The sequence below is a fragment of the Nyctereutes procyonoides genome, unplaced genomic scaffold, assembly GCF_905146905.1.
Source record: "Nyctereutes procyonoides isolate TBG_1078 unplaced genomic scaffold, NYPRO_anot_genome, whole genome shotgun sequence".
Taxonomy (NCBI): Eukaryota; Metazoa; Chordata; class Mammalia; order Carnivora; family Canidae; genus Nyctereutes; species Nyctereutes procyonoides.
In genome coordinates, this window is record NW_026575140.1 from 12,854,182 (window position 1) to 12,879,641 (window position 25,460).

At 37.2% G+C, this 25,460-nt stretch overlaps 1 protein-coding gene across 1 annotated transcript in view; it reads right to left on the bottom strand.

The window, feature by feature from the left end:
- The window catches only part of GLG1 (golgi glycoprotein 1), a 149,928-nt gene that overhangs the window by 26,441 nt on the left and 98,027 nt on the right, over nt 1-25,460 (bottom strand). Inside the window, exons 3-9 of the mRNA XM_055306003.1 lie at nt 19,459-19,545; nt 15,526-15,741; nt 9,846-10,049; nt 8,923-8,994; nt 7,770-7,953; nt 5,076-5,290; nt 484-605 (exon numbers count right to left, since the gene is read on the bottom strand). Coding sequence (XP_055161978.1) covers nt 484-605; nt 5,076-5,290; nt 7,770-7,953; nt 8,923-8,994; nt 9,846-10,049; nt 15,526-15,741; nt 19,459-19,545 — 1,100 coding nt within the window. The remainder of the gene's footprint in view (nt 1-483; nt 606-5,075; nt 5,291-7,769; nt 7,954-8,922; nt 8,995-9,845; nt 10,050-15,525; nt 15,742-19,458; nt 19,546-25,460) is intronic.

The following is a 25,460-nucleotide window of genomic DNA, read 5'->3' on the forward strand; positions in this document are numbered from 1 at the left end:
ATTTTATAGCTTTCCTAAATCTTGGGTGCAACTTGAGAGTTCATTTTGTCCATGATTATATCTTCCAACCACAACATTTCTTACTTCAACTATAATTAATTTTTAACAATTATCAAATAGCTAATGTATACATTTAAGGATGAATATAAAGAGATAAAGTATGTGTCACTTTCTCCTGAATGCTTCTCTTTCGTTTTTATTTGACCATCAAACAGAATTATTCAGTGATCTAATGTACAGGCTCATACATGCTCAGTCAATAAACTGTCAGTCACAATGCTAGGTCTAGGTATCTACATCATCAATGAGGCAGAGCCGAGGTCTCAATCCCAATACTAGTTTTAATAGAAGTATCTATGTGTTTCTATTTAACAGAATTCCAGTTAAGATGTTAAAACCATCCAAAAGTCATTTAAAGGAATGTTCCTGATGCTACACTGCCAAAGAAAACACAATATGAATACCACATTTAAGATAACCTACATTGGGTCTCCCGATCTTATGTGTTTGCAGGCTGTCTGTATTACAGATTCACAAGCTTCATTCAGAGCTCTATCGATGCGGTAATCTGCACCAGGGTCAGTCTCCTGAATCAGTGTCTGCAGCTGGATTAAAAAAAAAAAAGAAGAAGAAGAAAGAAGAAAGTCACTTACACATCAGGGAGGAGCAGTGTCATCTCTTCAAATAGTTACTCAGTCTGGTATATCACAGTGGTCTCTTAACAAGGTAGTACAATTGTCAGTGGCCAAGCTTGATAACTCATGCCTGCCAAATACTTTCCAACTGGTTTCTCTGTCTTGAGTGCAAGTTTTTCTGGTTTAGCCACTGTGGGGACTGCTTGCCTACCTGTCTGGACCATCCACGGATATTTGTATAAAGTAACAGGTCTTTACAACATAAAGGCTGCCTTTTCCTTCACATCTGCCTGCTTGTTAATCAGATTGCTAAATCTGACATTCACAACCAAGCCAGACTTGAGTGAAGAAGGATAAATAAAAGACATTTCCAGTCATAGACCTAATTTGGTCATAAGAATCTAGAATATAGGGATCCCTGGGTGGCGCAGCGGTTTGGCGCCTGCCTTTGGCCCACGGCGCGATCCTGGAGACCCGGGATCGAGTCCCACGTCGGGCTCCCGGTGCATGGAGCCTGTTTCTCCCTCTGCCTGTGTCTCTGCCTCTCTCTCTCTCTGTGTGTGACTATCATAAATAAATAAAAATTTAAAAAACAAACAAACAAAAAGTTTAAATAAAAAAAAAAAGAATCTAGAATATAGGGATGCCTGGTTGGCTCAGTAGTTGAGCATCTGCCTTTAGCTCAGGGCATGGTCCCAGAGTCCCAGGATTGAGTCCCGCATTGGGCTCCCTGCACAGAGCTTCCTTCTCCCTCTGCTATGTCTCTGCCTCTCTCCCCCCCCTCTCTCTGTGTGTGTGTCTCTCATGAATAAATAAATAAAACCTTAAAAAAAAATCTAGGATACAAATTTTGCTGCCAATAAATTGGCATTAAAAAACATGTGCTCCACATTATTAAAAACAGGTGAGATTTCATTTAACTTGCAATATCAATTACAAAAACCAAGAATACAATACTTTTAATTTCCCTTTTTCCTCAATTATCTTATACAACCAAGAGGTAAACCAGAGCTTGTTCATTATAAGTATCCAGAAAAATACTTGTCATTATGCAGCTGAAAATGAGAGTATTAAAAAAAAAAAAAAAGAAAAGGAAATGAGTATTTTTTTTTTTTTTAACATTTGCTTGGTCCATCCTTTGTCATGGAATAAAATGAGAGCATGAGAAGATGTTCCTCTATTTCTTTTTTCTGTCTTTGAGGAGAAAGCAGTTAGGCACAGAGGAAAAAGCTCTAAATTAAGGATCAGAAGACCTGAGTTCTATTAATAGTTCTGGCTCTGCCAGATATTAGCTCTGAGAACATGGGCATGATTAACCTCCAGTTTCATGAACTGAGGAGGATTACAAGAAAAGAGTAATTATAGGAGAAGGTTATATAAACAGCAAAGCACTCTATGTACATAAAAGATCATTATTAGTACAGATAGATAGCAGATGGTGTCTTGGGGTAGGAATTTTAAATAACAGAAAGCAAATTTGAAAACTACAGTCCTTCTGGTTTGGGTCCCTTTTTTTTCCAAGTTAAAGAAAAAGAGCCCATTTTGTGTCACAGATTTAGCCTTTGGAGTAGAGCCTTCTCTGATCCTCATACACATGACCTACTATCCCAGAAGGACTCATATGAAAGCAATGACCTCACAACACATTGATCAGAGAACATGCATCAAAAGGAAATAAAGAGAGAAAATCCCAATTCTGTGTATTCTAAAGTCAAAAATTAAGATGAATGAAAAAGATTTCCAATATTCTGCAATGGAAATTATTTATACCAATTCTTGGTGGCAATTTAGAGAAGCTACAAAATGCTGTGGTTGGTTGATAGAAAGATTACTACAAGTTTCAGTAATGATGTTTGCTGACAAAGACCAAAATATTTACATCTTTTTCAGAGGGAAGTTGTAAGTATCATGGGAATCTGGAACTCTCTGCCAAAACAGTTATCAGTTAAATACCCACAAGTGAGAGGCAAACCTTTAGAATTCACAATGAGCAACTCCTGAAAGGAGACAATGAATGCTCTACAGACTCTAGTGGGCTAACAGCTGTAGGGATCACTGCTGCTCTGGAATCCAGGGGCAGGTGTGTGGGAAATAAACACTAAGAACATGAACTGCTACATTATTATATATCCATTCCAGCCCCTGTCTGTCTAGGAAAAACCTGGAAAATGCTTCTGAGAAACCATCAGTCTAGAGAATACTCTGCATAGTCATCTCTGGCCAGGGAGAGACTGGGCCCAGACTCGCTCAGCCCTAACTGAATTTAGTAAGTTCAAAATTATGGTGCATTTGGAGAAGTGTGTACTCATTAAGATAAAAAGTATCTACATGTTTCACAGTTTACTATTTTTGAGAGATCACTGAGTCAAAGCATCACCAAGCAGAGAACCGAAAATTAGTGGCCAATCACTGACAGGCATGGAAATGTACTCTATCAAGGAAGAGAACTTTGAAAAAGAAAAGAAATGTACTTAAATTACCTCAAAATATTTTCCACTCGACTGACAATGGATAATATAGTAGGAGATGACTAAGGACCATATTCTCCCTTTGGATCATTTACTTCTTTAATATTTGTGAGCAAAGACTAAAAATCATGGTCCATGGTAACCACCTGGCTAAAATGAATGTGGGCAAAACCACATATTTCATTATTTGAGACTAATCTCTAGGTTCAGAACTTACTTTTCTTCTAGGCACAAAGGATGAGAAGAGTGGTCTTTATCTTTCAAGTGGACTCACTAGCTCTTTTTAATAAACTAAATTTTAAAAAGCCCTGGGTGGTAGATGCCATGAAATAAAGTTAAACCAATTTATTTTCTTTTTTTCTGTACGTCTTGGGACAAGAGTAGCCTCAGTGAAAGGACAGGTTTATTACTGACCACTTCCTTCCCCATCACATGCCGCATTAAGGACGAGATGCAAATAGAGGTTGTCTTGATTCATTCTTGGGTCGGAGGCCCAGGCACACACAGTGTCACAGAGGTTTCCTAGGACAATCACTAGCAAGGACTGCTCCTAAAGAACTACACTGTGCTAACTAAAGCCACAGTAGATTATAGAAGCCTTCCTTTTGGCCGGGTTTGGAATTTTGGAGAAGAGGCTATATTTGTCCGTTTTTTCCACTATAGGATGTATAATTTACTGTCTATTCTGGGTCAGGGTGAGTAATAGAAGTTAAGATGAAATTTTACTACACATCAAGATTCTATGGAAATTTAGTTTCAGACTGTAAAATTCTGATTTTCTGAAACACTCAATTTTTAATAAAAATGCCAATAAAATAAAAGACTGAATAGTGGTTTTATAAAGTTTCACTGAGAAAAGAGTCTCAATTCCCTAATTTAGGATACAAAGCTAAATAATATCTTTTGTGCATCCTAAAGGATGTATGGGATACATTGTACAAGGTACCACTGTTGCATTTGGTACTGAGAATTGTTCAAAGACTCTTAGTTAGTAAAAAAAATAATAAATATGGACAATGGTAATGAAACAGATGCACTGCATCTACGTATTTTGTTAACTTTATATTATGTCCCTGATCTGTAGTTATTCAACTGTTCATGAACTCTGGAGCAAAAAGAACTTTATCTTAGAGGCACCTGGGTGGCTCTGTTGGTTAAGGGTTTGCCTTCAGTTCAGGTCATGATCCCAGGGTCCTGGGATCAAGTTCTGCCATTGGGAACTTGGTACACAGGGTGTCTGCTTCTCCTTCTCTCTCTGCCCTTCCCCCTTTCATGCTCGTGTGTTCTCTTTCCCTCAAATCAGTAAAATCTTAGAACAGAAAAAAAAGAGTAACTTTATCTTTCCAAGAAGTGCACTAATTTTTTCCCCAATACCTTTATAGAACTTACAGTAGAGTTTGGGGACAGAAAAAGACCCTTCCATGCATAGTTGTCCTACTGTAATATGAAAGATGGTGTGATTTTGAAATTGAAATGCTCTCTTGATCCTTCAGGCCAGGTATTTATGGTATGCTGCACATCAGTAATAAAAAGAAACTCTTAGAAAATTTCAATTCATTACAGTTCTCTTTCAGCCTCAACTCAAACAAAACTATAGAGATAGGAAAATCCTCTTTTGGTGGAAGATGTTTTCTGATTTACCAGAACCTGGTTTGCCTTGGTTCTGAATTTAGAAATTCCCTCTAGGCAAGTTACCTTTCCTTTAAAAACTCCAGTAAACAATACATTTTATCTATTTCTTTAACTACATATAGCTCCATTTACTGTTTATGAATTCAGACTTCTGCTCTGCAGTAAATTCCATGTTCTTATGAATATATGCCTGAAATATATTTTGCCTGGTTCTTAGTACTCAATGTTCACCATGATGTCACCGATGATTCAGATAAAGGAAGCTGGGACAGTATCAGGAAGAGGTTCCTCAGCTGATGAAATGTAACACCCAAAATGGTGGTAGAAAATTTTTCCTTACCGCCTGCTGGCAGTTCATTCCCAGGCTCCCTTTTTCCCCACGAACTACTTTCATTAGACAATGCAGAGTTCGCCCTTTCCGATGTAATCCAGAACAGTGGTGTTCGATCTCCCCCCGGCAGCTCAGGATGATCTCAGGGCTCAAAGAAAAGTCTTCCATCAGCATGCGCCGGTAATCTAACATCTCCCCCTGGCACTCGCTGCTCACCTGGCGCCCTAAGTTAGGATTTAAGTCACAACATTATGGATGGTGAGCATTACTATCAGATATCACCACATATAAAAGTACACATTTTCCTCCAGAATACAACATACACTATTATCTAGACTGAAAAGCTTAGAATACAGAAAGAGTATTTATCAGCATAAAATGAGTTTAAGACTTCAGAGACTAGGGTTTTATCTTGACAGTGTTCTGCATTATATAGTTTTTTTACTACTAATCATGCAAATGCTGTACCAATGAAAGTCTTATCAATAAGATAATTATGGGGATAACAATGAGAGCCAAGAACAATCCCTACTGGGCTACAGAGTTAAAGCTTGTGGAAAAGACTACATTTCAAATATTCACTATAGCCTCCCCAGGCTCCTTCTTTGAGCTAAAAATGTCACCTGGGAAAACTTAAGAAATTTCTTTTAAAAAACAGCTTTACTGGGATGTAACTAACATAAAACAGTCTGTATTTTTAAAGCATACGATCGAGAAAGTTTGACATATGTAAGTGTTATTGAAACCATCACCACAATCAAGATATTAAACATATTCATTAACTCCAAAAGTTTCTCGTGGTCCTTGAGAATCTCTCCCTCCCTCTCCACCATCAACCAATGATCTGCTTTCTATGACTACAGATTAGTTTACCAGTTTCCACTTTTTTGGAAGGTGATATAAATACAGTTATACAGCATGTACTTCTTTGTCTAATTTCTTTCTCCTAGCATAACTATTTTTAGATTCATCTATGTATCAACAGTTCATTCCTTTTTATCATCAGGTAATATTTTTCTATTATGTGGATATACTACAATGTGCTTACCCCTTGAACTGTTGATGGACATTTGGGTCATTTCCAGTTTCAGGCTATTATAAATAAAGTTGCTATGAGGCTTCATGTATAAGAGTTTATATGGACATATGCTTTTGTATCTCTTGGGTAAATATCTCGGAGTTACATGGCTGGGTCATATGGCAAATGTATGTTTAACTTTCAAGAAACTGGCAAACTATTTTCCAAAATGGTTGTACTATTTTAACTTCCCACCAGCTGTGTTCATTACTCCAGTTCTTCCAAATCCTTACCAACACTTAATATGGTCAGTCTTTTTAATAATCGCAATCTGTGTGACTTTTCTGAACTATCTGTATACAGCCTTTGGATGTATATTTACTTAGTCTTTCTTGTTAATTTGCATTTTAAGAACATTAATTCTTTGGGACACCTGAGTGGCTCAGTGTGAAGTGTCTGCCTTCGGCTCAGGGCACGATCCTAGGGTCCTGGGATCGAGTCCTACATCGGGCTCCCTGCAGAGAGTCCGCTTCTTCCTCTGCCTAGGTCTCTGGCTCTCTCTGTGTGTCTCTCATGAATAAATAAATAAAATCTTAAGAAAAAAATTAACTCTTTAAAAAAAAAAAAAACACCTCAAATTAGATAGTATTATGCATACTGTTTTACAGTATTTTACAAGTCAACGATCTCTACTTTTCCATTTTAGGACAATTTCATCTAATAGCCAGACCATAATCAACATTCTCCAATTATCTCCAAAATATCCTTTGTTTGGTATTCAGTCCAAGACCATGCACTGTCTGTGGTTGCTATTCTATTGCTTTCGAGCTTAGGAGTTTTTACACTATCCAGATATTGGGGGGGAAAAAAATTCACGAAAAGTTCAGTGTTTATTTAGAGATTGTTTTTCACTTAACTTTTTACTCACTAACCAATTGTCCCAGTACTATTTATTTAATAAGAGCAAGGAATTTCTTTTTTACAGCTTGTAGCCAATTTTAAGAAAGACAACTTTGATCTTCTATAAGGCCTCTTGGTTCCTTTGTCAGGGGTTGACTTTTGGACTCAAAAGTTTCTATTTAGTTTCTTAAAATCATCAGTGTTCTAACAATAACAGTACCTATCACTGATTGAATGTTAAATGCTATTCCAAATAACCTCATTCAATCCTCGTAAGAACTCTTCATTATAAATACTATTTTTGTTTTATAGTTAAGAAAAATGAATTTGGGGAGGGATTAAGAAATGTAAACAATGAAAAAAAAAAAGAAATGTAAACAATGGCCATCCAACCAGTCAATTTGATGACAGAATCATTAATTTAAAGCTATGTCTCTCTGACCCAAAGCTCATATGTTAAAAATCATTATGCTACCCTGACTCTCCTAAATATGTTGAATATGTGTTTTAAAAAATTAAAATCATTGGATTTGAGAAATATACCTTACATTAAAAAAAAAAAATTGGAGATTGCTAAGCTAAGAGAAAGAGCCTTCAACAAGGCTTCAGGACACCAAGCCTTCAGTTCCTGGAATTATGTTTTATAAAGAAAGGTTCCTGAGTCGTAAGGTACAGGTGCGCTCACAAGATCAAATGCAGGAGGAAAGTAATGTTTACAGATGTAAGAGGCTTTGGAATGTGAATCCCAAAAGGACTGAAAAGTATAAAGAAAAATAAACTCTTACCTCTATGCACGGCTGACTCCAGACACATGAGAAGATAGGAGAGCCTGGCTTCCCGGGACCGTGGAAGGTTTTCCACATTACACCGATATTTCTTCAGATCACTCTTACAGGATTTGGCCAACGAATAACTGACTTTATAATCCTGGGCAATCAGCTTTTGGCGGGTCGTCAGTGCTTCTCGACACTGAATAAAGAGTGCAGCAACAGGGTTGTAAGAGCACTCAGGGAGTTCTGCTGTTCACAGGGACCTCTAAGACCAGCAGGGGCTCATGGCCAACTATATGTCAAAAACTGCAGCTGTCACCAAAATGCCTACTTTAAATTTGGTTAGACTCGAACACAAGTGTGTGAAACTAGTGTTGTTAGAGGTAGGGGTAAATGGATGGGGAAGCCCTGGAATTCTACCCTGGGTTCCTGGTTGTTGCAATAGCAAAGAAGCTGTCCTATGCACATGAGTGCTTGGTGGGCTCTAACACAGTGACTTGACAAAGTAGTCTTTTTTATCCACAATGTCCCTCAAGTCAAGTTCTCAAGAATCAAAGTGGCAGTTGACATTAACACTCTGCAAGTTATATCTATGCTTTTATTTTTTTTATTTTTTTATATCTATGCTTTTAAAATATAATTATTCAATAGTAAATGATGTAAGCAACTGAATGAAACATTTCTTCAGCTGCATAGGAAAGTAAATGGCAGGATAGCAAAACCAAGAATAATAATTTTTTTAAAAGACATAAAAGATTCTTACATTTATCTAGGCACAGAAGACTAACAGTAATGAGAATGCTTACTGAGACAGCTGCTGAAAAATTAAGTAGGTAATTACCTGTAAAGCATATTGGTTTGGTTAGCCTAAGCTTCCTGAGTATGTAGGGCTGGCTTCAGTGTGACTGTGATACATAATTCTCCGATTTTACTCCCCAAATCGATTTCTAATTGGCTTCCCAATGTCTAGCTATCACAAAGCTTCATTTTCTTGGCTTAAGCAAAATATGCTTTGGTTCTCTACTAAAAGCCAAGTGTCTCGCCTCTGAAAAGGGTAAGCTTTATCAGTCATTTACATTCTGATATAAGTTTAAAAGAATATTGAGAGAATTTAAGAAAACTTTTAAAAAATTAATAACATATCGGTTTGTTTCAAAGTAATACTTACCTTTTCACTCATGGATTCTTCAAACTTATGGTTAAAGAGGCACTTATACACTCTGCCTTCACCAGCTTGTGTCTGTAAGATAGAACATACACATGATGATGAGGACAATAACAATTAGCTAAGGAGTTATGCTGGGCACTATCCACAATCTTACATAGAACTTTCTGTTAAATTATTATAAATGTGATTACTTTTAAACAAATAGCTCAATCATTTATAACATTTAGTAGCCTTTGGAAGAAAACAGTGATCACAGGAAAGATGAAAAATTTTCCCATGATGCTTAGCTACGGTCATTTGTTCCCAGATACACTGTTACTTAGGGAACCAAAAGTGTCTGTGAGACTATGATTTTATGTTAGAGTCAATAAAACTCATAATCAGTGGCTCTAATGGTTAAAGCCTAATTCAAAACAAGAGAGTGGGAGTATACACAAGCTACTCTCAGCTCTTTGTTGAAAGGACAGATTATTCTATTTAAAAATGTTAGCAAGTTTTCTGTACGGTCTGCAGATAGTAATCAAGGATTTAGTTTTAAAAGTTAGCCACCTGCTGTTTTGTTCATTGTAGCCAAAATCATATAACATGTAATATGGCAGTTTTAGCCATGGGATAGGTGTGAATAGGATTCCCTGGTAAAACAGGACTCCTGTATATAAATAACATAGACTTCTAAGAACTGAAATTGAGAAGTGAGATAAAGTAAAAAAAAATAATGTGTGGAAACTGTCAGAAACCAACTGTTAACTAGATGTTAAATCATCAAGGCTAAACATCCAACATCATTCTCTGTTATCCCAGGAACAACTCCACCTTCCATTTCATGCCTTATCTATATAAGAGAGTGTGCTGGTTTATTTTATTTTGGACTAGAGTATTAAAAAATATTTTGAAAGAGAAGAACAGCTTCTGAGCTGACTCACATTTTCACAAAAACGCTCCCGATCATCTCGGCAAGCGAAATATAAATGCCGGTCTAGATGAAAGTCATCTGAGGACAGCTCAGCCACCCGCAGAATGGCTTTCTTGCAGAGTTCAGAGACTTGAATCTTGGGATCTCTCTCTTCTGCTTCCTTCACCAGGCCCTTTTCCAAGCATGATACCACCTCACCTTGTGAATGTGCATCCTAAAAAAGCAAGGGTATTAACAAACATCATTTGCTTAAAAAAACAACAACCCTCAATTCAATATATGGTTGGCTTATGGATATTCTGCTGAGAAATCAGGTGGGAACAAATCACCCTCTGGAAGTCACAGAAAATGTGGACAGTCTTCTGTTAGAAAAGAATATTTGCATACTACAAATGGAAAGAGAGATCCTGGGAGATTTAAGTATAATTAAGTTAGCACTAGAAATAGAAACCTAAATTCTTTGGGTTTAAAATGTCAGAAAAATCTTATGAATTTACATCAGCCCAATGCTCTGTTCATGGTTCATGTCAATAATGAAATAACACTAAAGAAATCTGTTCATCAACCTCTAAGGGTGAAAGGTATTTCTCCAATAAAATCGCTTTTAGTCAAGTTAAAAAAACAACAAACCACAAAATCCATTGAGAAAAGGCATTACAGAGACCCTCTTTCTCATTTTTCTACTCTGTACTGTCCACAAAGACCCTGATATGTACAATTTGTAGTATAATATTCACTTTGATGTTTGGGATTTATCTTAATATGATTTAATGAGATTACCACCCTTTATAAAAACTACGTTTAAGCTTTCTTAAAACCATCCAATTATCTTTAATTGTACATTGCATCATTCCCATAGCAACTACAAGCACTCATTCACTCAAAATATGAGATATTTCTCCTAAATATTTTCTATTCAAGAGCCCCAATCTGTTATACTCAGAAGACATGCTTCAAAAAACTTGAGAGGTATAACCATAAATACAGCAAACCAAAGCAGCAGGAAGTATATGCTCTTATTTACATATACACACATTATCTTGTTATTTTTTTTTAAATTTTATTTATTTATGATAGTCACACACACAGAGAGAGAGAGAGAGAAAGAGAGAGAGAGGCAGAGACATAGGCAGAGGGAGAAGCAGGCTCCATGCACCGAGAACCCGACGTGGGATTCGATCCCGGGTCTCCAGAATCGCGCCCTGGGCCAAAGGCAGGCGCTAAACCGCTGTGCCACCCAGGGATCCCACATTATCTTGTTATAGTAAAATACTATGTCTATGAAATCATCTGTACATAATAAAAAGATTCCTAAAACCAGGCAGGGAAACATCTACTCTAAGGAAAACTTCAATTCAACAAAAAAAATTGTATAGTTTTTCTTCTACTTTGTTGTACCTGAGGAGGGTTCAGAGCTTTCATTAAATTTTCAAAAGGTTTGCTGACCCAAAAAAGATTAGGAAGCACGCTCTACTAGCAGATTCTCATCTCTCCTATACTTTATCTGTACCTGAACCTTGCTCACTAGCTCTATGATTCTATCTAATGCATAAAAGCCTGAGAGGACCAAAAAGGTTTTTTGGAGGGCAATTCTGAATAAGATAAACAAAACTCTGAGAGACAAGTGACAAAAAGAGAAGGACAGAGAGAAGGATTGACACAAACCGCAGAAATCCAGAACAAGGCTTATTTTTCCTTCCCTTTTTTTTCTTTTCTTTTTTTATTTATGATAGAGAGAGAGAGAGAGAGAGAGAGAGAGAGAGAGAGAGAGAGGAGAGAACAGAGACACAGGCAGAGGGAGAAGCAGGCTCCATGCACCGGGAGCCTGACGTGGGATTCGATCCCGGGTCTCCAGGATTGCGCCCTGGGCCAAAGGCAGGCGCTAAACCGCTGTGCCACCCAGGGATCCCTTATTTTTCCTTCCTAATTTATGAGTGACACTCAAGCTTGTCTAACTATGGCCCACTTAGGAAAGGCCTGTTTCCACTTTCCAAAGGAAAACAAACCTATGATAATAAACTTTTTTTTAAGATTTATTTATTTATTTATTCATGAGAGACACACACATAGAGAGAGGCAGAGACACAGGCAGAGGGAGAAGCAGGCTCCATGCAAGGAGCCTGACGTGGGACTCGATCCTGAGACTCTGGGACCATGCCCTGGGCCAAAGGCAGGCGCCAAACCGCTGAGCCACCAAGGGATCCCCTGATAATAAACATTTCAACAGAAACATACTACTTCCTATTTACAGTATATAAGAAGTTATTATAAACATGATCTTAGTTCATAAAACAAAATAATATCCTATACCAAAGTTCAGTAGCCCGTGATAACACACTTAGATGGCTGCTAGCAATAAGTCTTAATCATATAAAAGTGGTTGAAAATAATAATCTGATTGTCAACTCTTGATTTAGATTTAGCCTTTAGTCCTGGCATCGCAGGGTAAAGAAATGATTTCCATGTAGTGAGTGTTTCCCTGTATCTTAGGGTTTGTAACTGTTTTAAATGTGCCACCAGTAAGATTATCTATTTAGGGTTATTATATTTCTTAATGGTTCCATTTGCCTCTAAATAAAGGCAGCATCATCGTGGTTTGAGATCCCCCTAAGGAATCTAAGATTTAATTATAATTACAGCAATTGTAGCACCTATCAGTGCTGGGCCATACCATCAACTCCATTAGATGTTTTCATTCATTGTAATTTTAGATGATTTTTTTCAAATAAACATATTTCAAGAACTTTTCTCAGTTCCGTCGAGTTTCTGAGCTTTTTCAGTTCAGCCCATTTTAGTTATATAATTGAAATGTATTCAAATATTTGACAAAGAAGACTGCATGGCTAATTACTGAATAAGACCAAAAGCAAAAGAAGTAAACTACACATTGGCACATTATTTACAGGAAAATAAAATTACTCAGGTTAAAAAAGTTTAAGTTATTAACATATAGACTTGACATAGGAATAAATAATCCTGTAAATGGACTTAAATGGACTTCTGTGGTGAGATAAAGGTCTGTCTTAAAACTACTAAGTATCTTGATCAGGTTTTAGCAATTTGATAAAGGTAGTATCTTTTCTTCCCCATAACCTTATCTTTTTTTTCTTAAAGAACAAAGAAAAATAACACTAAATCTCAAAAAGGTAGGGAAGAGCTCACAGTTTTTATCTCTGCTATAAACCACTCTCCATTTCAATGTTTCTGGTGTCTTCTGTGGTCTTCCTCACTACATAAAGAGGAAAAAAAGACTATCCAAATTATTCAAAGTAGCTGGTTAAAAGCAGCGAATGATAAAATTATGTAACTACTGAGGGAAAAGTCTAAAAGTAGTAATAATGTAGCACATGTCCACAATTAAGTGTCTGTATTGGATCTCACATTCTTTTTCTTCAGATGAAATAATTCATACTTTTAACTTTTGAAGATCTGCCCTTTCATTTTAACTATATTTATTTAGAAAAATTTTTATTAACATATAGTCTTTGTTCTCAAATTTACATTAACATTTTCTTTAAAAAAATCAAAGTTTTGACATCATTTTCTATTTCATACAGAGGCAGGGTACAAACAGATTAGCCATTAGCCCTCTCTGACCTTTGGAGGAAGTCAATTCAAAGCCAGTCACAGAAGAGTTTGTAAGCTTCAGTGGCAAATTTCAAATTGACAAGCCAGAAGCTGATTCGTTAATTTTCAGGATAATTTGCATATCTAAATAATTGACCTCAGAGAAATAAACTATAGTTTAAAAAGCCAAGAGCGTCTGAGGACATGCCTTCCCCATTTTCAAACTTGGCTGTAGCACCAGAGTGAAGTATATAGGAAGGAACATGCTTTTTCAGGAGTGTAAGCATGAATCTATCTTAATATCCTCCTAGACTTTCAAGCTAGGATAGGGGATTGGTATAAACAGAAATTCACCCTAATAGGTAGGTATAGCAAAGATAAACATGACAAAAATGTACATTTTGATGATCCACAGGAACATTTTTGTTCTTGTTATTTTAACAAAGCTGGGCAAATAATTCTCACCATCCAGTTCTCCAGCTCTGCTGGTACTACTGTTTTCTGTGATTATTTCAAGCTCTGAGACTTAATAACTCATATGTGCAGTTGAAAGCAGGTTTTATAGTGACAATTCAGATTGCTAGTGGGAACCTAACCAGCGATTATCTTGGTGTCAACAGGGAAAAACTACTACAAACAGAAGTAAACTGTAATCACAAATATGGAAAAGTGTCATCCCTGATTCCTAAAAAATGTGTCTGGAACACTTATGTGAAGCTTTTAAAAAGAGATATGGAATTGGATATGATCTCTAACACCCTAAATAAAGTCAGAAGAGCTTCCTGAATTATAAGAGTAGCTTAAGTGCTTTTGTGCCATTTCTAGAGTCTGCTGGCAAGGAAGAAATCTCCCTTCTTTATTAAAACTGGTCTTTCTTCAGCTGCCAAAAGCTCTATGCCAAGTTCACAGTGCTCTCAAGACCGACTCAGAGGTGCCCTATGAAAGGGCCAGAGCCCTATGCTGGTATGAAGGAAAGGATACTTGGTGAAAGCCAGACAATAACCAGCACTAAAACCGTCATCTGGACTGGTGTGTGCAGTTCTAGCATTCAACACCATGCCCCCTTTGTCAGTGATGGAAGCCAGCAAACCACGGGGCAATGAACAAATAGAGGGCAAAAAGACAAAAAGGTTTTAATTTCCCTCATATTTCCTAAAGAGCCGATTAATAAGCAGCAGCAACTAATAGCTGACGCCAGAAATATGCCTCAGACCACCTCTACCCCAGCATCTGTTACTTCTCAGGAGTTTCCCTCATTTTGCTGAGCCAACAAATTCAGAATAAACCTGGCCAAACCTCCATTGTGACCTTATGGACAACAGACTCATAAGAACAAAAGTAAGACCACACATAATTAAGAAAGAAGTCAGCTAGATAGTTATTTTCATTCTCGTCTTTACTAAAATTAATTCTTCTGAGATAAAGATAGCAGTAGATCATATTTATAGAGTACCTTTTTGCTCACAAGTCAGAAGTACCTTCATAATCTTAAACTTTTCTAATATTTAAATAACTTCTTTTATATCAGTATGCTTACTAATTTTTTTTATAGCAGCAATGAGGTATATGCAGAGAAAGTTTAGAAAATTCAAGTCTCTTCTACTCCAACTACTTTGCTCACAAGACAACAAAATGCTTTGCCAGGGAACACTATAGGTAACCAGCAACTGGTTTAGTATTTTGAAGATGACACTACTTTTGGGTGACATTAATTCCTCTGCTTTCCTATGCAGTACTGAAATACCACAAAAAGATGAAATACATTCACGGGTCCACTAGCCTTAGATCTTGAGGCTGTCTGGACCTCCACTTTAAGGACATTTCCAGCCCTAAATTTTTCCCATGCTAGTTATACAAAACTTTTTTTTATAAAGATTTTATTTATTTACTTGAGAGAGAGACAGAGGCAAAGACAGAGCATGAGGATGAACGGTGGGGAGAAGGCAGAGGGAGAGGGAGAAGAGGCTCTGGGCTGAGCAGGGAGCCTGAATTCGGGCCCAATCCCAGAACCCCGAGATCATGACCTGAGCTGAAGGCAGACGCCTAACCATCTGAGCCACCCAGGTGCCCCTATACAAAACTTTTCATTCATTTGGTAAAGTTAGTATAAATATAGTAGATACCTTTTCTCCAAGCCGAATGCTGCCACATTTCAGAATGTTGATGTCATTTTTGCAGTCATCCATGAAGCCACAGATTAGACGGTAATCACTAAAAATGATGGCTGTCATCTTGGTGATATACTGGTGACACTGGTACTCAGTGATGTTGCCTCGGTGATCCACCAAGCAGGAAACCAAGTAACCTTTCCCAACTGGTTCATCAGCACATTCTTTAATCTGCTCCAAAGAAAGTGGCTGTTTTATACAAGTATTTTATTCTCGGATCAGACAACTTTTACAAAAGAGATAATGTCTAACATTTTCTTATTGATTTCCCATCTATATTTGGGAAAAAAAGAGGAAAGCACTTAGAAACACATTTGTTTTAAAGTAAATACTGTCATGCCTACTCAGATTGCTGTGGAATCTAGGAAATACCTGATTAATGAGTTTGGCAACAATTTTTTAAAATTTCAGCTTTATTGAGATATAATTAAAAAGAGCTTTTAACATCTGTAGCTTTAAAATGGTTCTATTGAGAAGCCCCTTTATTCATACAAAGAATGCAATGGACAGCGAGGAGAATAATCTGGGACATAGTTCTGGAAAACAGGTGTAGAACTGAAGTCTAGTGGCATGTCCCAAGCCAAACTACATAACAAACTATTATTGTTAGGTAAACCTAATGGCCAAAAGGAGGGAGATGGGAAGGCATAACACTACTTCTTGATATGACATTAATATGTTCTGAATTAACTGTGGATTTAGACATGTTTTTGAACCTGATAGAATCCCAGTTTCACCACAGTGGTCTGGAACAGAAACATGTTTAAAGTGACAAGAAGCCTGAGAAGGGGAAGGCCATTGTAATCCAATTGGGTGGTTTAGACACATGTTCCAGTGGATCAAGCACAGAGTAATTCCATATGGTTAGTGTTCCTGCAAAGTGCTTCCCAAACCCCAAGTGCTAATGAAGCAAACTAGCCAAAAAACGCTGAAATTCAGGCATAAAAAAAGTAAAATCTACTTGTCAGGCTGTAAGCTTGAATTATAAGATAGGGAAGGTTGTTTGGAAAAATTCTATTGCATTTGAAGAAATTAAAAACAGAAATGGTAGTTTTGACAAGAGTAAGGGGCCTATATGTGAATGTTTATTTTTGAAATAAACAAGAAGAAAATGTTTTATTGGCTTCTTAAAATCAATAGTGACCATTTTCCACTATTACATTACCTATCCTAAATAGGTAGAGAGAGCAAAACAAATATACTTTCCCTTCCCAAAAGGTGCTAGGTGAAGAATATACCACACACTCATTATCTTATAAGCTTCAAGCCTAACTCTTGTATCATATCCAGACCAAGTCAAACACTCAGTTCAAGACAGAAAATTATGTTTACTTTTCAAGAAGCAAAGTTGAGAATTTAAGCAGTCTCTCACTCTGGCTTTAAGAGGCAGCAGAGATCTTTAACAATCAAGATGAATGCAACTCTTTCGACTTAACCTTGAGCTTTTTTTTTTTTTTTAAACACGCCCCAAAAAATGTATTTCCAGGAAAAGGGCTTTTGTTTTGTTTTTGAGCAAAGCAGAGGTGAGTTTCAAAAGTGAAAGGAGGAATAGCTGCATGAAAAATCTCAGCATTTGTAATTCAACCACTGAGAAAACCAAAACCCCATATAAGAACACAGAACTAGGGGATCCCTGGGTGGCGCAGCGGTTTGGCGCCTGCCTTTGGCCCACGGCGCGATCCTGGAGACCCGGGATCAAGTCCCACGTCGGGCTCCCAGTGCGTGGAGCCTGCTTCTCCCCTTTGCCTGTGTCTCTGCCTCTCTCTCTCTTACTGTGTGCCTATCATAAATAAATTAAAAAAATTAAAAAAAAAAAAAAAGAACACAGAACTAGTGGCAGACACTTGGGTTTTGAAACTTAGTGAAGTGCAACTATTCATATAGCTCTTATACTGGGCAATCAATAGTTCACAAATTTGAAGAAAAACTAGCAGCACATTTTGAATTGGAGCCCAGTGGGAAAATTAACTGTATATTTAGCTTTAATCACTTGAGATTTTACTGAAACACAGAGATACAGTACCTATTTGTATTTTAAGTTTACCACCAATTACAACAGGGCGTAGTATTTGAAATAAAAGTTTATGCTTTCTTTCAACCATTCTACTTGTTAGAGGCTTAATAGAACAGAAGGAAGATTTCTATGATTAACAGCAAAAAATATCATTAAGTCATCAAGATGTCCATGAATGGCAGTAAAACTCTGAAGTGGCTGGGGAGCGGATTCATAAGGTGTCATTAGAAAAATGCTGACATCATTCTATTTTTGACATGAAGCAGGAGGAAAGTCAGCAGTATTTAGCTCAGTGATGGAGAGTAAATACAAGTCTGGTTTGTAGTTTGCAGGTATTCTTGTGATGCTGTTTTTCTCTTTGCAAGTAGGATTACAAGAAAGGATAGGAAGGAGATATCGATTAAAACATTTATTGGTAACTGTGTTCTTCCTGATATTTAATTTTCTTGACTCCAGTATAATCTGTCTCTAGAGGGATAAATTCCCATTTTTACTTGAAATCTTTTACAAAACCACAACACCCCAAAAGGTTATAAGAGGATCACCATTACATAAATATTACAAGAAAACCAGTTATACATATATATAGCTTTTATAAGCTAGTAAAGAGCGAAATTATTCTGATGAATCTGCACAGACTCAGAGCTAAATTTCACATGACAATCAAACTGTTGTATACACCTAACCATACAGGTAGTGAAGGGAATATGAGGTGGAGAATACTAAAGCTGAAGCCAGTATTTTCAAAGATATGCTATTCTATTCTGGAGCCCCAAAGTAAATATGAAGAAGCATTACCGCTTTAAAAGAATAAAATAGATCAAGTATTAGGAGGTATGAGGAAGAAAACACGTTCTACAAGGTCCCATAATGATTTAAATGAGGAACAAATTGAGGGTTTATTTATTTATTCATGAGAGACACAGAGAGAGAGAGAGGCAGAGATGCAGGCAGAGGGAGAAGCAGGCTCCATGCAGGGAGATCGACGTGGGACTCGATCCTGGGACTCCAGGACCACGCTCTGGACCGAAGGCAGGCAATAAACTGCTGAGCCACCCAGGGATCCCGAAAAAGGTCTTTCTTAAGACCTTAGAATGTGGTCTTGAATTCAAGTCATCAGTGGGGTAGATTGAAGACTTAGCTATGTGTTGCAAGATGTAGAATTAACCTTGTGGTAAAAAACAGCAACTGTTCTTTGTGATTCTATACTTTGGTATGCAGAGATCTCTGGCTTTTTGGAATTTATCACTGATTCCAAAAAATAAAATTAAAAAAAAATTTCAATTATCACAATTTTCACTAATATTATTTGTTGTTCACAATAAACCAAGATAATTGAAAAAATTTTCCCAATTAGCATCCATACAATGCTATACATTTTCATTAATTATTTTTGTTTTTATCTTCAACATCTATCTACAACATGTATGATTCCTTCACAAACCTTTTTAATGTTAACTCCTATTGTTTGAAGCATATGCCTCTATGGTTCAATCAAACCAACTGCATAACTCAGAAACATTTATAAGCCTCTTGGGGAGATCATTTTGATATACTTCAGACATTAGCAGATTGCAAAAAGTGTGAGCACAGCACTGATGACAGAAGTTGTGTCCTCTGGGGACCAGTGGAGCCTGATTTCCAATGTGTCTGAATCAACGGCATCCTAGGATAAATGTAGGTGACTATCAACAAAAAGGAGGCTAGTTATACTCCCCGCCACCACGGCCTTTCTCTCAGCCAATACAGATGTGAATTCCAAGAAAAGTAAAGTAACTAAGTCAGTCATTCTCCCCTTAATGGTTGGTCTGGTCAAGAGATGTAATTTTCTATTCTATGCCATTAAATACCCACAAAATTCTTTCACAACCTACCTCTGATATGGTAGATTTGCAAACCTCTCTGGCCACAGATTCAAACTTGGGGTCCGTTGTTAGATTCAGCTTGTAATTCCACAACAACTAGGTACAAGAGAAAAAAAAAAAAACCAAAAACTTCAGTTAAATAGAATGGAATTTTTCATCAATGGTTATTTTAAGTGATAAAAGTCCATTATACAAAAGTCAGATAAAGCATATTCAGTTAATAAAAAGTGAGATAAAAATGTCATTGTGTTTACAGATAAAAGGGGAAAATGTGCAGAGCAAAATAAAACACTATCATTCAGGCATACTTTCTTCTTTTTTAAGGACAATTTTTTTTTTTAAACCCATGAAAAAAAATTACCATTAAAGTCCCTGGTAAGGTTTTCAGAGAAAACATTCATAAGGTTGTACAAGCTAAATTCTATTAAATCAGAAAGTCTAACCCACAAGCTCAGATTTAGTGGGGTTAGTTGCAGATTTCACAGTCCACAGTGCTTTCATAGATCAGTTTTATGAAGGAGAGATGCCCAGAGTCTAGTTTCCAGGCATATCTATCTTCATTCCTTTAAAACCCTCCTTTGGGGCAGCCTGGGTGGCTCAGCAGTTTAGCACTGCCTTCAGCCCAAGGCATGATTCTGGAGACCGGGGATCGAGTCCCACGTTGGGCTTCCTGCCTGGAGCCTGCTTCTCCCTCTGCCTGTGTCTCTGCCTCTCTCTCTCTCTCTCTCATGAATAAATAAATAAAATATTTTTTAAACTTTTTTTTTTAATTTTTATTTATTTATGATAGTCACAGAGAGAGAGAGAGAGGCAGAGACACAGGCAGAGGGAGAAGCAGGCTCCATGCACCGGAAGCCCGATGTGGGATTCGATCCCGAGTCTCCAGGATCGCGCCCTGGGCCAAAGGCAGGCGCCAAACCGCTGCGCCACCCAGGGATCCCAATAAAATATTTTTTAAAAAAGTAGCACATTGAGCCCCTATACTTGGCTCAGATGGAGAGACAGAGCAGGGACTTTGTAGGATGCTAAACATGAAGAGATTGGGGGAGGGAGACGCAGTTCACAAGTCTTTCTCTCTGCTATACTCCAAGACTAAACAATACAATCAATCACTCCTGGTTCGCTAAAATATCTGCTTGGCACTTATGATATACCACACACAGTCTCAACTCAAGTCTACATAGGCTAGTAGAGAAAATAGAAAAAAATCCTGAGTATGTACTGTACTAGGAACTGAGGGATAAAACAAAAGGAGAAAGACAAAGACTATACTATCCAGTGGTGGCTCTAGTGAATGGCAAGTAGTGTATTTGGTTAAATGGCAATACATGGTATCACAATCACAGCAGTACAGGGGTGGAGTACCCCAGACTGTGCTAGGGGGTTTGGTCAAGTGAAGTATACCAGAGAAAGTGCTATCTTAGATGAGATCTGAATGATTAGCAGCTAGCCACAGTAAAGGGGTAGGGAGAGGACCATTTTGGGTAAATGAAACAGCATGTATGGAAGCTCACAGCATGTATGGAAAGAGAAACAGGACATGTTATAGGAATTCAAAGTTCAACACAAGACTGACTCTGAAAGCCCTTGTAAGTCATGCCTGAACTTCAACCTGAAAGTAATGGAAGGGAAAGTAAGGGAGTGACATGACCAGATCTGCTTTTTAGAAGTAGAATAGAGGCTTATATAACCTGTGTTAGGAACAACACAAAAATAGGCACTTAATTCTGTATAGTACTGAGGAAAACTTTGTGAATAAACAGAATGTGAAGGAAGAGTAGGATTTCTTCTCCCCCTCCCCCAAAAGTCAGCCTAAAGCTCTAAGCCCTCAACTATCCTCAATAAGTGAATTTTTAGGAAGGAGTAGAATCTGGCCACCATCTGTAACAAAAGCTCTAAGAGGATGGACTTCTGCCTTGTTCAGCCCAGTGCCTAGAAGAGTGAGTGATGGAATACACAGGCATCAACAAATATGTTAAACAGATGAACAAAAGAACAAACTTATACCACGATGAGTCACAAGTTCAACCCATAGGACATGAGAAGTCAAACTGAGAATGGATATAGGAAAAGCTGAAGGAATCTCGGGTCTCCATGCTCCTCACAAGCAAAGATGAATCCAGTGATTCAAAGACAAGGTTAGAATTTGAACAAACAGATTTTATAATTATCTATGAATTAAGTCTGTACTACCTGATGATTAAATTTTATATTATATATTTTTAAAGGTTTTCTATATTTATTTGAGAGAGAAAGAGAGAGAAAACACGAGCAAGAGAGCAGCAGGCAGAAGGAGAGGGAGAAGCAGACTCCCTGCTGAGCAGAAAGCCCCATGTGGGGCTCAATCTCAGGGTCCTGGGATCATGACCTGAGCCACCCAAGCACCCTTGAATTTTGTATTTTAAAATTAAAGCAACATTCTTCTTTTAAAATTAAGAACATTCTAATTCTGTGTATACATTAAACCAAAGATTAAAATATTTCCTCCTTGAAGGACAAACATTATATGGTCTCATTCATTTGGGGAATATAAAAAATAGTGAAAGGGAATAAAGGGGAAAGGAGAAAAAAATGAGTGGGAAATATCAGAAAGGGAGACAGAACATGAGAGACTCCTAACTCTGGGAAAAGAACAAGGGGTGGTAGAAAGGGAGGTGGGCGGGGGGTGGGGGTGATGACTGGGTGACGGGCACTGAGGTGGGCACTTGACGGGATGAGCCCTGGGTGTTATGCTATATGTTGGCAAATTGAACTCCAATTAAAAAAAAATAAAATATTTCCTCCTTATTAAGTGATCTGTAGCTGACTCAGCGACATTTCTTTCATAAAAAGGAAGGAAGGAAGGAAGGAAGGAAGGAAGGAAGGAAGGAAGGAAGGAAGGAAGGAAGGAAGGGGAGGAGGAGGAGGAGGAAAAAAGAAAGAAAGAAAGAAAGAAAGAAAGAAAGAAAGAAAGAAAGAAAGAAAGAAAGAAAGAAAGAAAGAAAGAAAGAAAAAGAAAGAAAAGAGAAGCTCTCTGACAGCTCAAGGATTTAGAGTAAACAGCAACAAACGACAGAAAAAATATAAAATACAAATCACAGAGTGCTTCCTCACTGTAACGCAAACTCAGACATCCTGTGATGGACTAAAAATTTATTTTCTGTCAAAGTCATTTAGGTAATCACTTAGAGCTTCTGAAATGTCTTTAATTTTTAATTTGAACATCTCATTTTTACTTTTCACTTTTTTTTGAGATATAATTCATATACTATAAAAGTCACCATTTTAAGTTTACAATTCGGTGGTTTTCAGTATATTCACAAGGTTGTGCAACCATTACCACTGTCTAATTGAGGACATGCTCAATCACCCCAGACAGAAACCCCATAGCTGTTGTGTCACTTCTTAAAATTCCTCCACCTGTCCTTGGGCAACCATTAATCTACTTCCTGGTCTTTTATTTTTAATATGACCCAGTAATGTATTATTATTCTTTCAGGAATAGAAGTAAAAAGGGAATTCAATATGGGTTGCCACCAGTAACTTTTCCTCTAGAAAACATAAACACACATTACATCTGATTTTTGAGAGTTGGTTACTTATACCATATTTGATACTTGTCCCCTCCTGAGTGGTTATAATTGACTAAGAAAAATAATTGCAATTTGACAAAAAGTGCTATTGGTTAGCAAAAGTATTTCAACTTCAAGATATTCATCTATGAATCCATCCACCTACCCATTTCCCCCTTCTAGACACATTTTGAGAAACTACTATACCCTGGAATCCTGCTAGTAACAAAATAAAGGGTGAAGAAAAAAAGCCACTGTTTCAGCATTCAAGGAGCTCAACCACAGGAGCTAAAAGACGAAAGAGTTAGACTGGGGAGCAAATAAGCAATAAAAATATTAAAATATAGTGTGATAAATGTGATACCAAATGCATGCAGAAGATGTTAAAGGAATACAAAAGAATGTGGAGGAGGGATAGGTGGAGGCAGAAGTGGTCAAATTATACTAGGCTCAATCCCCAGGAATAAGAAAGAATTTTGTCAGGTGAACTGAAGGAGGTTGGGGTTCTAGGAGCACAAAGCTAGAAAGGACAGAAAGAGTAATAATAACTTCTAGGGACATCCATAGCTCAGAATGGCTGCGTTGAGGTATGAAAGATAAGGCTCGGGGTTGCAGGCAGGGATCAGATCACACTGAGTATCAGAGCTCACATTAAAGAATGTGTAAATGTGTATTTTATCTTACAGGAAATAGGAAACTAATGAATTTTACTGTGTCTTTATAGTAAATTTTGAAATCAGGAATTATGAATGCTCCAACTTTGTTCTTTTTATTAAGATCCTTTTGACTATTCTGGACCTTTGCATTTCCATATGAATTTTAGGATCAGCATGTCAATTTCTACAAAGTTGTCAGCAGAAATTTTGATAGGGATGGCACTGAATCTAGATCCACTTGGGGAGTATTATCATCTTAACAATATTACGTTTTCCAATCCATGAAACAGAATTTTTTTTAATAAATTAATTTTTATTGGTGTTCAATTTACCAACATAGAATAACACCCAGTGCTCATCCCGTCGTGTCCCCCTCAGTGCCCGTCACCCACTCACCCCCACCCCCCGCCCTCCTCCCCTTCCACCACCCCTAGTTGATTTCCCAGAGTTAGGAGTCTTTATGTTCTGTCTCCCTTTCTGATATTTCCCACACATTTCTTCTCCCTTCCCTTATATTCCCTTTCACTATTATTCATATTCCCCAAATGAATGAGAACATACACTGAAACAGAATTTTTAATTTCATTTTCAGATCACTCATTGCTGGTTAGTAGGAACACAAATGATTTTTTTTTTTACCTATTAATCTTATATTCTGTAGTCTTCAGTCTAATTACTGTTAGAAAATTTCCTATGATACAAACTGTAAAAACTAGTTGAATTTAGACAACTGCTTTTTAATGTACTTACTGAGATGGCAACATAACTTTTTCTCTTTTATTAACTTTTTAAACGTGAAATTGTGAAATTAACTTCACAATTCCACAATAAATCCAATGTAGTCCTGATGTATTTCCCTTCTTATATTTTAGTGGATAGTTTGCTACTAATTTGGTTAGCATTTTTTCATCTATGGTTCACAAGTGACCCTGGCCCAGGTAAGAAAAACCTGTTATATCCTTGTTAGGTGATAGTAAGGTTATGTTAGCCTCATAATGAACAGAAAAATATTTCCACGTTTTTTAACTCTTTAAAAGACTGATGTTAGGGCATCTGGGTAGCTCAGTGGGTGGGCATCTGACTTTGGCTCAGGTCATGATCTCAGCGTTCTGTAATCAAGGCAGGCACTGGGCTCACCACTGAGCGCAGATTCTTCTTATCCCTCTCCCTCTACTCCCCACTGAGTGTGCTCTCTCTCTCTCTCAAATGAATAAATAAAATCTTAACAAAAATAAATAAGCAAATAAAAACTGTTGTTATTTTTCCCTTCCACAATAAATCCATCTAGTTCTGGAGTTTTCTTTATGGTAAGATTTTTATTTATGGATTCATTTTTTTAAAGAAAATTTTAAAGTTTTATTTATTTAAGTAATCTCTACCGCCCACACAGGGCTTGAGCTTACAACACTGAGATCAAGAATGGCATACACCACCAACTGAGCCAACCAGTCAATAAAGATTTATATTTGCAGATTCATTTTTAAAAATAAATGTAAGTTCCTCATATTTTCTACTTCTTGTGTTAGTTTTGATAAGTTTGTTTTTCTAGGAATTTGTCCATTGTGTAAACATTTTCAAATTTATTGGCCCAAAGACTGTTCATAAGTAATCTTATCTCTTGCTTAATAACACGAATTTATTCCAGAACTACTTACTAAGTGGAAAGCTGTTTAATATTTTAAATGTGTTCCATTATTTTTTGGAAAAGATTGTATTTATTTATTCATGAGAGACTCAGAAAGAGAGGCAGAGACATAGGCAGGGGGAGAAGCAGGCTCCCTGCAGGGAGCCTTTTGTGGGACTT